A 12,457-nucleotide genomic window follows, 5' to 3' on the forward strand; every position below is an offset into this window, starting at 1 on the left:
TAATATTTCAATTTATTTTAGGATTTTTAAAAAGTTAAAAGGCGAGAATAAAAAACCTTACGCTCAAACAAAAAGAACTATGTCTTACTTGTTTTTAAATAAAAACCATTACTGTATGTAAAGAATCTTCTTTTTATAGTAAAAAAGAATAAAACACTCTTCAAAGAATCCAGTGAAAAGCAATTCACTACAGTAACGGTGGAAGATTAACTTCTAGCCATGGCTTGAAGTTGTAAAAATTTTTACATTTCATATAAATAAACTATTAATAAATTGAATGAGGTGAATGAATCTGTATAGCGTGAGGAAACCCCTGAGAAAAATATTTGAATCCTCTAACTAGGTTCATGTCATAGAGGAAATAACAATAGCAATCTGATAACATTCCTTGCGTTCTGTTTCAATTATAGGACGGCTAGACAGAGATTTATCCCTGAAACGTTTCTTATCGTTGGTTCACATTTGTTTGGAGCAGTGAATTGAGTGCCGTTGTGTGTTTTGACTGCGCGAGGGGCGTGGACGCGTCCTGCCCTGAGCGCACAGTGCGCGTACACACAGGCGCAACACACAGCAGTGCGCGCCGCGAAACTCCAAAACAACAACAAAATGGGACTTGAAAAAGAAAAAATGGAAATAAACGTAATTATGGATGAGGATGAATTCAATAGATCGATTGAACCTATACTGGGAAAAAAGCCGAGCGTCCCGGACAGAGATCCTGAAAATATTAACGCGCACCTAAAGGTAGGTGACAACGCGAGACTTACAGCATCACTTACATACTATCATTTATTTATAAATACATGCGTCTAAAACCGACTATACATGAGTGATATAACCTCAAACAACGTGCTCATTTTAGAAACTTTTTCTTTATGATGAGAAGTGTTGTCCCGCACCGCCATTCACGTGCACATTGATGCATTGTCGGAGTTTTATTTGATAAGTGCATAATTGCACATGCCCTATTATATTTTCTTTTCAATTCATTTGTGGTATAATTGTTTTGCACACAATACTGCATTAACACACACACACAAAAGTAAAAAAAAAAACTGACTATAGAAAATACATGAAGGTGTCAGTTGTTTTATAAACGATAGTAACAAAATTCAATAGATAAAATACTTAATATCACACACACTAGACTGTTGCATTGAATATCAGCACAGGTGTGATTCAGCTGTGTACGTTTGTATTATTAACTTGCATTTCAGACTAAATTATCCAGTTAATGTGTTTCTTGTTTAAAAGAAACAAAATAATAATAAAAATAAAGAATAAAACAGACTTTATTGGATTTAAGGATGTGTAGTTCAACTATGAATTTGGTACTTACTCTCTTTTTATACATGTGGGCTATTTCGACAGTCTAAAGAGTTTGACTTTTAAATTTGGTGCTTGATTCCACAGGTTGGTTTTGAAGACATCATTGCTGAACCCATCTCCACGCACAGCTTTGACAAAGTGTGGATCGGCAGTCATGCTGTGTTTGAGCTGGTGAAATTCATCTTCTACCGGTTCCTCACCACGTTTCTGGCCATTCCCATGGCATTCATTGCAGGGATTGTTTTCGGGATCCTCAGCTGTATACATATTTGGTATGAAAAGGCTTCTTGTTGGGGAAGGCTGTTGGCTCTCTGCTGTATTTTCCACAGCCCAATTGCAGAATATTTGCCTTGGTCACTACCCACTTAGATAAAGACTGGCATTTAAAAAAAATACAACAAAGAAAGTCTTGCATATTTGTTTTGCAGAGCACAGGTGGGACTGCATTTTCACGGTGGAAAAATCTGCACATAACTCACACTGGACTGTTAGCATTCTAGTCAAGTGTTTTTCTCCGGCTTCTTAGCAGTTTGACAAGCAGAAACTTGGCGCTTGACCCTTGTGTAGTTAAAATCAGGAGCATTTTCAGGGTCAGTGTTCCTTAGGTGAAATATTAGCACATGTGGATGTTTGTAAACTTAACAACCCTGCCCATTAGCTTAGGAATAAATAGACCTGCCATATTAGCCAGATACGCTCTAATGTCAAGATGTCAGTGTACCTCAAAAGGAGAAGTGAAGTCTACTTGTTTTTTTTTGTCTGCATTTAGAATTGTACCCCGGTAGATGCTAAAACAAGTGAAAAAAAGAAAGAAAATATACAAACTTGGATTATTTTTCAAATGTAAGGTGTTACAGACATGAATGATGCTTGTTAACCTTGTTATGGGCCAGACATGCTGACTGATAGATCTTGTATATGTGCTGAGTGTTAACAATATCAAAGGTGATGATTATTGGGACCGTCTGATATGAAGGTTAATGCTTCACACATGTTCCAGGCTATATTTTAACCCCAGAACAAAGAGAGAGGAACAACTTCACCTTGATATGATTGTTATATAAGTCTTTTATATCAGCACACTTGATGATGAGTTGCTTTCCCTCTGCAGGGTGGTGATGCCAGTGATCCAGGGCTGTATGATGACACTGCCCTCCATCCACGTGATCTGGACCAGCCTGATGGACATGTTTATAGGGCCGTTCTTCTTCAGCATTGGACGCTGCTTGTCGTCCATTAATGTCAAGACTGTGCAAAACTGAGCAAATCTAAATCAGCAAAGAAGTGTTGCCGAATCTCTATCACGATGTTGTGGCCTCCTGTTGGAGGATTATTAGCTGAAGGATCATTTATTCTGGACTTCTGAAGTACAGAGAATAGAAAGAAGTTTTCTTTCATTTCAATGCACAGTTGCAATATTCATTCCGTTGTTTTGGCACTGACACGTCACCCTCGTAATGGGCGGCGTTAGTGCTGACATGCTTTTTCAGTACTGTTATGTAAGTCTAATTAAGCTTTTGTTATATATATAATATATATATATATTTCAAGATTTTTCAAAGATTATAATGTAATGATTGAGATTTTAGCCTTAAAGCAATAGGTCATCCAAAAATGAATATGTGCTGAAAATGAAATCACCCTCATGCCATCAAAGTTTTTTATCTACTGTTTAGACTCTCATTCTGACGGCACCCATTCACTGCAGAGGATCCATTGGTGAGCAAGTATAGTAATGCTAAATTTTACCAAAATTAGTTTGGCAGAAGAAACTCATCTGTACATATTCGATTGCCTGAGTGTGAGTCAAGTGTTAACAAATGTTCATTTAAGGGTGAACTATTACTTTAAGATATCGTGTTACTACATGATATGTAACACTGCAATAAGCGTATCATGTACTTGTAAGGAAAAAAATGATGCAACTACTTCCAATAGGGCTGTAGTGTTGTGCGATTTCTGAGCTAATATTTATATTGTTTGGAGATGATTTAGCAAGAAGAGTAAATTAAATGATTTGATAACTGTGTATAAACTATTTATGGTTGTTAGGTGCATTCCTATCTTAAAGAGCATTTCTATACTAATATAACACATTTTCTTCTGTATTAATGACTTCTTTATATAATGATAAAAAAGCACCCAAATGGCGATTAGTTTGACTTGCAAAGCCAGAAAGACATGCTGTTTGCCATTGATTGTGCTTTGAGTGGCTCCGCAGAATAAATGGAATATTTGACTGTGCAATGGAACATTAGAGGCTCAGGTGCCGTTTCCTCACCCATGATGAATGATGTCATGTAGCAAACATGCTGAACACAGCTCAGCTTATGAAAGACAGCACTAAATGTCTCTCATTTCAGCAAATAAAATTATTTTTGGAAGTTAAAGGATGGATTGTTTTCTTTGATGAGAGTCCATGGAGATCAGTGTGTGGCACATGGAATGTTAACCTGTCAAGATTTAATGTCTTGTGCAATGAGAAAAGTCCTCAGGGTGAGATGTTCAGTGCAGCAGATATGCCCGAGGATAACGGTGTACCTGCATAAAATATATGTTTTTTTAGAAGGATCTAAGTGTTCTGTTGAGCTCTTAAAAGCTAGATTTTATTAGAAGTTTCATTATGCATTTTGACTTTGTAGAATAATTTACAAAAAAAAAGTGTAAGTGTTGCTTTTTACCTGAGCTATTGAGTTGCCTTACCACTGTTGTAGTTTTTTTATATATATATTTTGCATTGCCAGTAATATCCCTCAGTTTGCCAGGACCTGACGTAGATACACAAATACGTGTTAGGTACAGTAATTGCACACTAAAAAGTAGGTGAGAGTAAAGTTGGACAAATAGAGAAAAAACAGATTGCACAATGTTATTGTTGCTGAAAACATTCCAAACTATTCAGTATGCAAACCAACCTTAGAACAGTTGCATTTCAGGTTTATACACCAAGTCAGTATGAATTTCCATACAGAACCAAAACTTTTCTTTGTTAAGTTGGACTGTGAAAAGTAACCAATAAGTATTCAGCACACTTAATACTATTTTGAAAATCATCTCAAGATGCACCGATGTAAGATAGGGTGCTACTTAGCAAAATAAGTCTAAGTATAATTTGTTTAACATTTAATTTTGGTCATTACACAATCCTCATTTAGCCCCACTCCTCCACGTTGTTGCTTTATAATTGTGATGACTTACCATTACTAAAGTCCTAACATTACAGTGTAAAATAGAGCTAATGAAAAACGAGGAGATGTTTTTGGTAGTGTACGTGGGATTCGTTCAAAAGAAGTTGGTACAGTGGCCAAATATGCCTCCCATTTGGGAAAAATCACGTCAAAATATCCAACCACTAATACTGCGTAGCTCTATGAGAGGCAGGAGAATGGAGGGTTTCAGTCTCATTTATTAAACACACAGCTAGTCCTCGGTGACTGAGAGGAACTCCCACTTCATGCCAAGAGAGACTCCAGGAGAAATAAAACACGACTCAGTAGATAAAAGCTTTATTGGACTTTAGTATGCAGAAAAGAGGGCTGTTTTAAGGGAACGGACTCCCCACTGTAAGCAATATCCCCACGCCTCTCACACTGCTTCCTCTCTACTGATTGTCTTGTTTCCACACACTCATCTGAGCGCACTTCAGGCACGGGACAGCATGACTAGCGGATACAAGGACGGGACACCTGAAGAGGTGAGAATGACACCCATTTTACCTCAGAAATCTTGTATTTTTTTATGTCAATTCAGGCTTTATTGTTTCATTTCTGAAGTAAACCTTTAGCTGAGTTAGCTACTTATTACTCAAACACTTTTAGGGGATTATCAACACATGAAGGCGGTGTTGGCACTTGCCCTACAACTGGCGTCTTTTCGTGCATGTTGGCTAATTTGAAGTCTTATCTTTTTCTGGCACGTATTTTTCTGGAAAGCCCAACGTATACCTCACTGTTCACTTTATGCACAATTTCGCATAATATTAGCTATTAATAAAAATGAGCTAAAATATGAACTGTTGACTAATCCAATATAGGCTAATGTTGTCGAAGTGCAATGTATTTACTTCTTAAGAAACTTTTTTTTTTTTTTTTTTTTTTTTTTTAGTTAAGAATAACTAACATATTTTAAACACATTCCAACAGGTAAATCTTTTTAATTGCGAGATTATTTTCTGCTGCGGAATAATAGAAAAGCACGCGCACAGTGTAAACTGGCGCCCCCGTGAGGCGGGTCGCGCCGCTGTGTTGCAGAGGGGTGTGGTGCTTCATTTCTATCCGCTTATAACCATCCCATGCCAGGGCAGTGCTGAGTTGCTCCCCAGTCTCCCTTCCACGCTCATGAACTTCATTTTCTGTTTTCTTTGGAACCGCAGGACTACGCTCACTCACCGTTCATCAGGAAACAGGGAAACATATACAAACCTAATAATAAAGAAATGGATAACGACAGCATCAACGAAAAGACACTTCAGGATGTCCACACCAAGGAGATTGACCTGGTCAACCGTGACCCTAAGCATTTAAATGACGATGTCGTGAAGGTAAGTCTTTCCACGCACTTTTTCTGCTTTATGCAATTTTCTTCCCATGGAAAGTCACTTTAATAATAATAATAATAAAAGACTTTGAAATTGATTCATGTACGCAATAGTATAGCGTAATATTAAACAAGTGCATGCGACTTTTTGTTTTAGTAAATGTGATATTTTATACAAATTACAAAATGTAATTTATTAAAAGTCCAAACTGTTTGCATTATTATATAAATATTATAATTATTCAATTTTCGGCGAATATTACAATTTGTGCACACTACTAAAAAAATCTTAATAGTTTGTCATTACAACTCAACAGAAAGTTTGGCTTCATAACTTAAGTGGTGAGTCAGTGGTCAGTTTGTGACGGTGGCACTGGAAACAATTACTACAAGCAGCAGCTGTCTTTGAAAACTGATATAGTGGTGGTTTCAAGTTCTTTTGAATTGTAATCCATTATTTTTCTTTAAACGCACTTGATTCTGCTCTCACCTGGTTCCTATAATTGGATTCTGGAGTGTTAGTATTGCTACTTTAGCTGGTACAACATCATAGACTATCTTAAACTAGCTGGTCAAACTGTTTTTTAGAGCAGGGTAGCTGGTCAACTGTCTTAGAACTAGCTGGATTTCCCAACACGGTGGAAGCAGTTATCACTGGAGCAGCTGTCTTCACTATGTGAAATGCTGGAACTGTGGCAGGAGTTTGTGAAATCCTACATGCATTCATTTTGAAGGATGTTGCGTTGGTAACTCCCAGTGGAGAGCTGTCAAAGTAAGGCCTTTTTTATAGAGGAAATATTTCGAGTTTCCTGTTTTTGAGCGAAGGCTGCACAACTAACATTCTTCAAGAAAACTTTCCTAGGCGCGGGGCGATGACTTGCATAGCAACTTTCTCAGAAAGACAAGTCAGAAGTCACCTGATGAAATAGAAATACACTCCGCTTTTAAAAACGATCTCCTTGCATCCATCTCCGCCCTTTTCCCATCCCTTTTATTCCGCGGCTTTCTCCCTCCCTCCTCAACATGACACTGAGTCACATCCCCGAGGACACATGCAACTGAAGGCTTAGTATGATTTGACTGAAAATTGAATCCAGAGAACACTGAAAGCTATAAAAAATAATTTGCTGTTTGCTAAGGATTGATGTCACAAGCCAAACTCGTTTGGTGCACACAGTCCTTTTATTTTGTCCTTAAAAGGGGTTGAGCGCTCGCAGTGGTCTTGCGTAGGAGAGTGTAGCAGGGAATTCCCATCTCCATTTTCACAAATTCTCCGTACACACACACACACACACAGATACACACATGGGGCGTTCCTTTGGATTATGATGCACTCGTGGTCCAAACTCACTCCCACAGTCATCCACATCAAAGGCCCTTGTGTGCAGAAACACATGCATAGCTTTCCCTTGGAACAGAATATTTTCCTCTAATAAAAGTGCATTCTTTTAATAGCACACTGGAGCAGGATTCCACGGCCAGAGCACAGTTTAGGGACGGGTGACGAGACGACCCCCACGTAGACAGCCCAAATGGGTGACATTATACTTGTAGCATTTCGGTTTTGCACAGCTGCTATAATTTCTGAATGACCAATAGTGGAAAACTTTCCAGAGCGAATACATAAGGTTTTGGTGTTTTTTTTTAGTCACTGCATATGAATTTGTGATTTGAAATGAGTCACAGACTGTTGCCACGGTAATCGAGGATTGAGAAAAAAAATAAACAATGTTTTTCATTTAATTTTTAATTTTTAAATATGACAATTTATTTGTCAGTTTATATATATATATATATATATATATATATATATATATATATATATATATATATAAATTTTTTTTATGTGGTTACATATGTTTTACTTTATTCTATTGCATTTTTAGACATTAATAAATAAACAGTTTTAAATGTATCTGCTATCTCTGTTTGTAAAGTGATTTATATAGTTATTTTTAAATGACTAAATTGACATTGATTTCATTTTTAAGTGGCACCCGTACTCCTTCATAAACTTTGCCCTGCACACCGGTGATTTATGAACTATGTGGAGGGGTCATATAATCACAAGCCCCCAAGTCTGAGGAATGCAAGTGGATTCTTCTATCAGTACAGTGAGGGTGTTATCAAACAACACTGTGCAGTCAGCTCAAGAACTGTTCGTTTGAACTCTGTTGAAAGTCATGGTTGTAATATTCAACTAATGGAAACTATGTGTTTGTCCAATTGGGATTTACTGTAGATAAATGAACGGGGAGGACGGGCTTATGTAAGACTGTATAATTTAGTGTTTCTTTGCCAGCTTGATCCATGATGGCTTCAAGCCTTCGGACAAGAACTAATTTATCATTTTACTCTCGCAGGAGTAAAATGCAAGCCTTTATTGGTCAACAAGCTTTATTAGACTGTGCTGGTTAACCAGCATTTTTTCCTAGTGAATAACAAGACTATGCATAAAAGTCTAAACTGGTCTTTTAAGAATGGAAAAAAAAAATCATACTGAGTGACAATGAACATGCTGTTTTTCTATTAGTAGAAATGTTTTGTTGACTAGCTCGCGCAAAAAGGAGTTGTTAAATAAATATTAGCCCTATCTTGACTTTGACGTGTGACTGTGAAGGACAGGGTATTTTTCCCTGTATAATCAACTGAAACCAACACATCTGCACTGAAAAGCAAGTGTACTGCCGTACTGTGACGGTGTGAGGTTTGCCAGCTCTAGGAACATCTAAACCAAGCTTTGCAGGGCTTATTAAAGGAGATTTATATATACAGGTCTGTTGTAAATGTTAGTGTTTGGTGATCCGGTCTGCGGTTGATACGGGAGGTTTAGAGCATGGCTGATACCGGTCTGACTGAAGCTGCTGGACAGTGTAAAGATGCTGTCTGTGAGGAATGTGGAGACGGCTGGAGGCGAGGACGAAGAGTCATGCTGCTTCTCTTAATGTCAGTCTGCTTGATATAGATAAGAACATGCAGAAATACTCCAGGTTAATATATTGATAACAAATATATATATCGAACCCACAACATTGTGCTGCTAACGCAATGCTGTACCACTTGGAGAAAGAAGGATTATATAAAATCACGCATAAATACATGTGTATATTTTGAATATATCTTTTTTATTTAATCTCTTTTATTTAATTGTGGTTGGCATTACACGTTATGTAATGCATTATAGTAAGGACTAAAATGTATTATTTTATACTTTATATCTATCTATATGTTTAATTTGAAATTTTTGTATGTATCTAAATATTTAGACATAGATAGATAGATAGATAGATAGATAGATAGATAGATAGATAGATAGATAGATAGATAGATAGACTGATTATAAATAAGATATAAAAAGACAAAGATAGTATAGAAAATTATAAGTGCAATATAATTTAAAATATAAGCTGCAAATATTATAAATAATGTAAATATACATTAAGTTTTATGTCTTAATTTATATTACCTTTTTATGATATAATATTATTATTGTTTTCCATATCTATTTGAATGTATTTAGGTTTTTAGAAATTATAGATGGATAGATAAACATAATATTGTTATAAACAAATATAAATAAATATAATTTTTCAAAATACTATTAAAAGTCTTTTTACTACCTTCACCTTATGGATAATCCAGCAGGAAGCAGAAGACATGCAGTATATCAAGGATGATCAGAAAATTTTTTGATCACGATATTGTAAAATAAGGGTTAATTAGAGAAATTGTTTTATTTTGATTATACCAATACAAATTTGTACAAAACCGATACAAAATGATCTAATGCAGAAATCCTTTTCATCTCCAGGTGGACTTTGAGGATGTGATCGCCGAGCCTGCCGGCACCTACAGCTTTGACGGCGTGTGGAAAGCGAGCTTCACCACCTTCACAGTAACCAAATACTGGTGCTACCGGCTGCTGACGGCCCTGGTGGGCATCCCGCTCGCCCTGGTGTGGGGCATCTTCTTCGCCATCCTCTCCTTCATCCACATCTGGGCGGTGGTGCCTTGCGTGAAGAGCTACCTAATCGAGATCCACTGTGTCAGTCGAGTCTACTCCATCTGTGTGCACACCTTCTGCGACCCGCTCTTCGAGGCCATGGGAAAGTGCTTCAGCAGCGTCCGGGTCACCTCCACCAAGGTGGTGTGAGGACAGGGAGAAGGAAAAGAGCCAGAGGGATGGGGTGGGGTGGGGGAATGGAAACCAATGTCTGATGCAGGAAGATGTAACCTCAAATGTAACCTCTCTAAAAAAACAGGGCAAAGAAAAAGTGAATAGAGATGGAGGGATGCACTGTATTTAGGTGGCCCTTAGATAAGACTCTCCTCTCCGTCTCTCTTCTGTCCATGAGCTTTGTCTTCTCTCAGCTTTGGAGTTCTTGGGGTATAGGGGATGTGTGTCAAAGATGCTAATTTTTGTGTCATTTGTTAGCATTTATCACCGTTGGAATACCGTTTTAGCCTGACTTTTAAAGAAGTTAATGCAAAAATGTACATTCTGTTATTTACTTGCTCTCGTGTCATTCCATGATCATCGCTCTGAAACCACCGTAAAAGTGATCCATGTGACTTGTGCACAAGTCTACTGTAGTCATGTGATATGAAATATAAAGGATGAGTCATATTTACCACTTTTATGGTACTCTAATGGTGCTTTTTTGATGTTTTTGTTTTTGGAGTTTGACAGTAGTCGGTATAATTAAAGAGATAGTTCACGCATCATTTACTCACCCTTATATCGTTCCTATTCTGAGTTTCTTTCTTTCTGGGTTTCAAACAGTTGATGGTCCCCATTGACTTCCACAGTAATTCCAACTTACACAGGTTTAGAACGACATGAGGGTAAGGAAATGATGACAAAATGCTCATTTTTGGGTAAACTATTCCTTTAAATAGGATATATATGTATACAAATATAAATATAAAACATATATTTTAAAACAAAAATGTAAAAGTATAAAATAAAATAAATTCTGGCAAAACTTTGTGCGCAAAAAGCATGGATGTGTTGCGATGTATAAACCCACGAAGCTTTCTGTTGAACAATGCAGCAAATCTGCGTGACCAACTTGCGAAAACAGTATCGGGGAGAAATCTTTATATATCCTATTGAAATAACTGGATTTCAGCCGCAAAATTTTGCGGAACACCAGAAAATGTGACCACACATTAAACATGAAATATCTCTCAAACTGTCTACTTGGTATTCAACAGAAAAGTCATTTGGAAAGATATGAGGTTGAGTAAACAATGTATGAATTTTCATTTTGGCGTGAGCTATTTGCCTGCTGGGACAAGGCTGTGAATTGTTTCGTTCGTTTTTGTCCCCTTTCGTTCATTGACACGTCCAACTGTTCCAAAATAGTTCCATTGTGGTTTGTAAACAATATATACTGTAGTAGATTCTTATAGTTTTGCTTAGTTCGTCCTTTCATTTGGGTACTATGACCCTTGGTGTCATCATCACTGGGGTTTATGGAATCCAAAAGTTTTATGTTTGTTTATGGGATCGGGCTCGGGGGAAACAGAACAAATTTTAGAGTTTAAAAAAGTAGGTGTGGCCCTGCTGATGTCATGACTGCCCGTCTCACTGCATGTTGCCACTAAATATATAGTGGACGGCCCAAACACAGGGCAAAAGAGTTGCCCTCACTGAACCCTTTGCCAACTCAGCATATACTAACAAAGAGACTGTTCCTGGCTCTGACATGTAACGCTTCGAAGCTTTTTCAGTGGCAGAGAATGTCTTTACAACTTCCAGAGAGACGTCACATGAAGCTAGTTCTTCCAGCAGGTCGTGAAGACTGAACTTTCTAAGCAAGTTATCACAGCCTTAACATATATGTTAACTTTATTTGCAGTCTTTGAAGATGAAGAACTTTTTTTTTTTTGCTTTTTTTTTAAAATGTTGTTTCTGCAGGACGAAGTGAAATCATTTGGTTTGGAGTTTTGTCCCATAAACAAAACTGTCTGATTTTCTGTTTATTCACTGTCACACACACACACACACACACACTGGCAGCAAACTAACATTTCCAGCATCAGAGGCCGCTGCTTGTGTGGGGTTTATAGTATTTTGTACTGATATTAAGCTCACTTCTCTCACCTTTTGTCTACCTGCTTTGATTCGGACACCTCTTTGTCTACCTTCTGTCTTAGTATCTATTGTGACGCGTTTGCTTCAGAGAGTCTGTCTCTGTAGATGAGATCGTATTTTTATTCATATTTTTATATGAAAACTCAATTTCTCTTTCCTTGCTTTCACTGTAAATTCACATAATGCTGTGCACATTAAAGAAAAATTTCATATAAATCAAGTTGATTTTATTTGTCTGGTTTGTTCAACATCTTTATTTGTGATAGAGAGTCACAAACAGTCTTTGCTTTCTGGTAATAAAAAAGTATTTGATTAAATGGCTTTTAGGGCTTTGTTTAAAGCCCTTTTGGGCTGCTTTAACCTCTGTGTGGTCATTTTAAGACTTTATTTGTGTACAAAAAAAGGCACAGTCCTTGAACCCACAGCAATTAATAATGCAGGATTAAAAGAGCAGCCAGAAATAAGCTCATGGTAACTGAAATAAAGTGGAGA

At 37.2% G+C, this 12,457-nt stretch overlaps 2 protein-coding genes across 2 annotated transcripts; both read left to right on the plus strand.

Moving 5' to 3' along the window:
- The first annotated feature begins 606 nt into the window (after positions 1 to 606).
- On the plus strand, positions 607 to 3,719 carry LOC113043261 (caveolin-2-like). Its single transcript, XM_026202509.1, has 3 exons — positions 607 to 744; positions 1,414 to 1,601; positions 2,441 to 3,719. Exons 1-3 carry the CDS (start codon positions 607 to 609, stop codon positions 2,589 to 2,591), a joined length of 477 nt encoding a protein of 158 aa, XP_026058294.1. The 3' UTR covers positions 2,592 to 3,719.
- A 1,044-nt stretch (positions 3,720 to 4,763) lies between these two features.
- LOC113043262 (caveolin-1-like) lies at positions 4,764 to 10,496 on the plus strand. The gene is made up of 3 exons (XM_026202510.1): positions 4,764 to 5,023; positions 5,702 to 5,869; positions 9,677 to 10,496. Exons 1-3 carry the CDS (start codon positions 4,988 to 4,990, stop codon positions 10,016 to 10,018), a joined length of 546 nt encoding a protein of 181 aa, XP_026058295.1. The 5' UTR covers positions 4,764 to 4,987; the 3' UTR covers positions 10,019 to 10,496.
- Positions 10,497 to 12,457: the final 1,961 nt, after the last annotated feature.

This window comes from Carassius auratus, chromosome 25 (genome assembly GCF_003368295.1).
Source record: "Carassius auratus strain Wakin chromosome 25, ASM336829v1, whole genome shotgun sequence".
Lineage (NCBI taxonomy): Eukaryota > Metazoa > Chordata > Actinopteri > Cypriniformes > Cyprinidae > Carassius > Carassius auratus.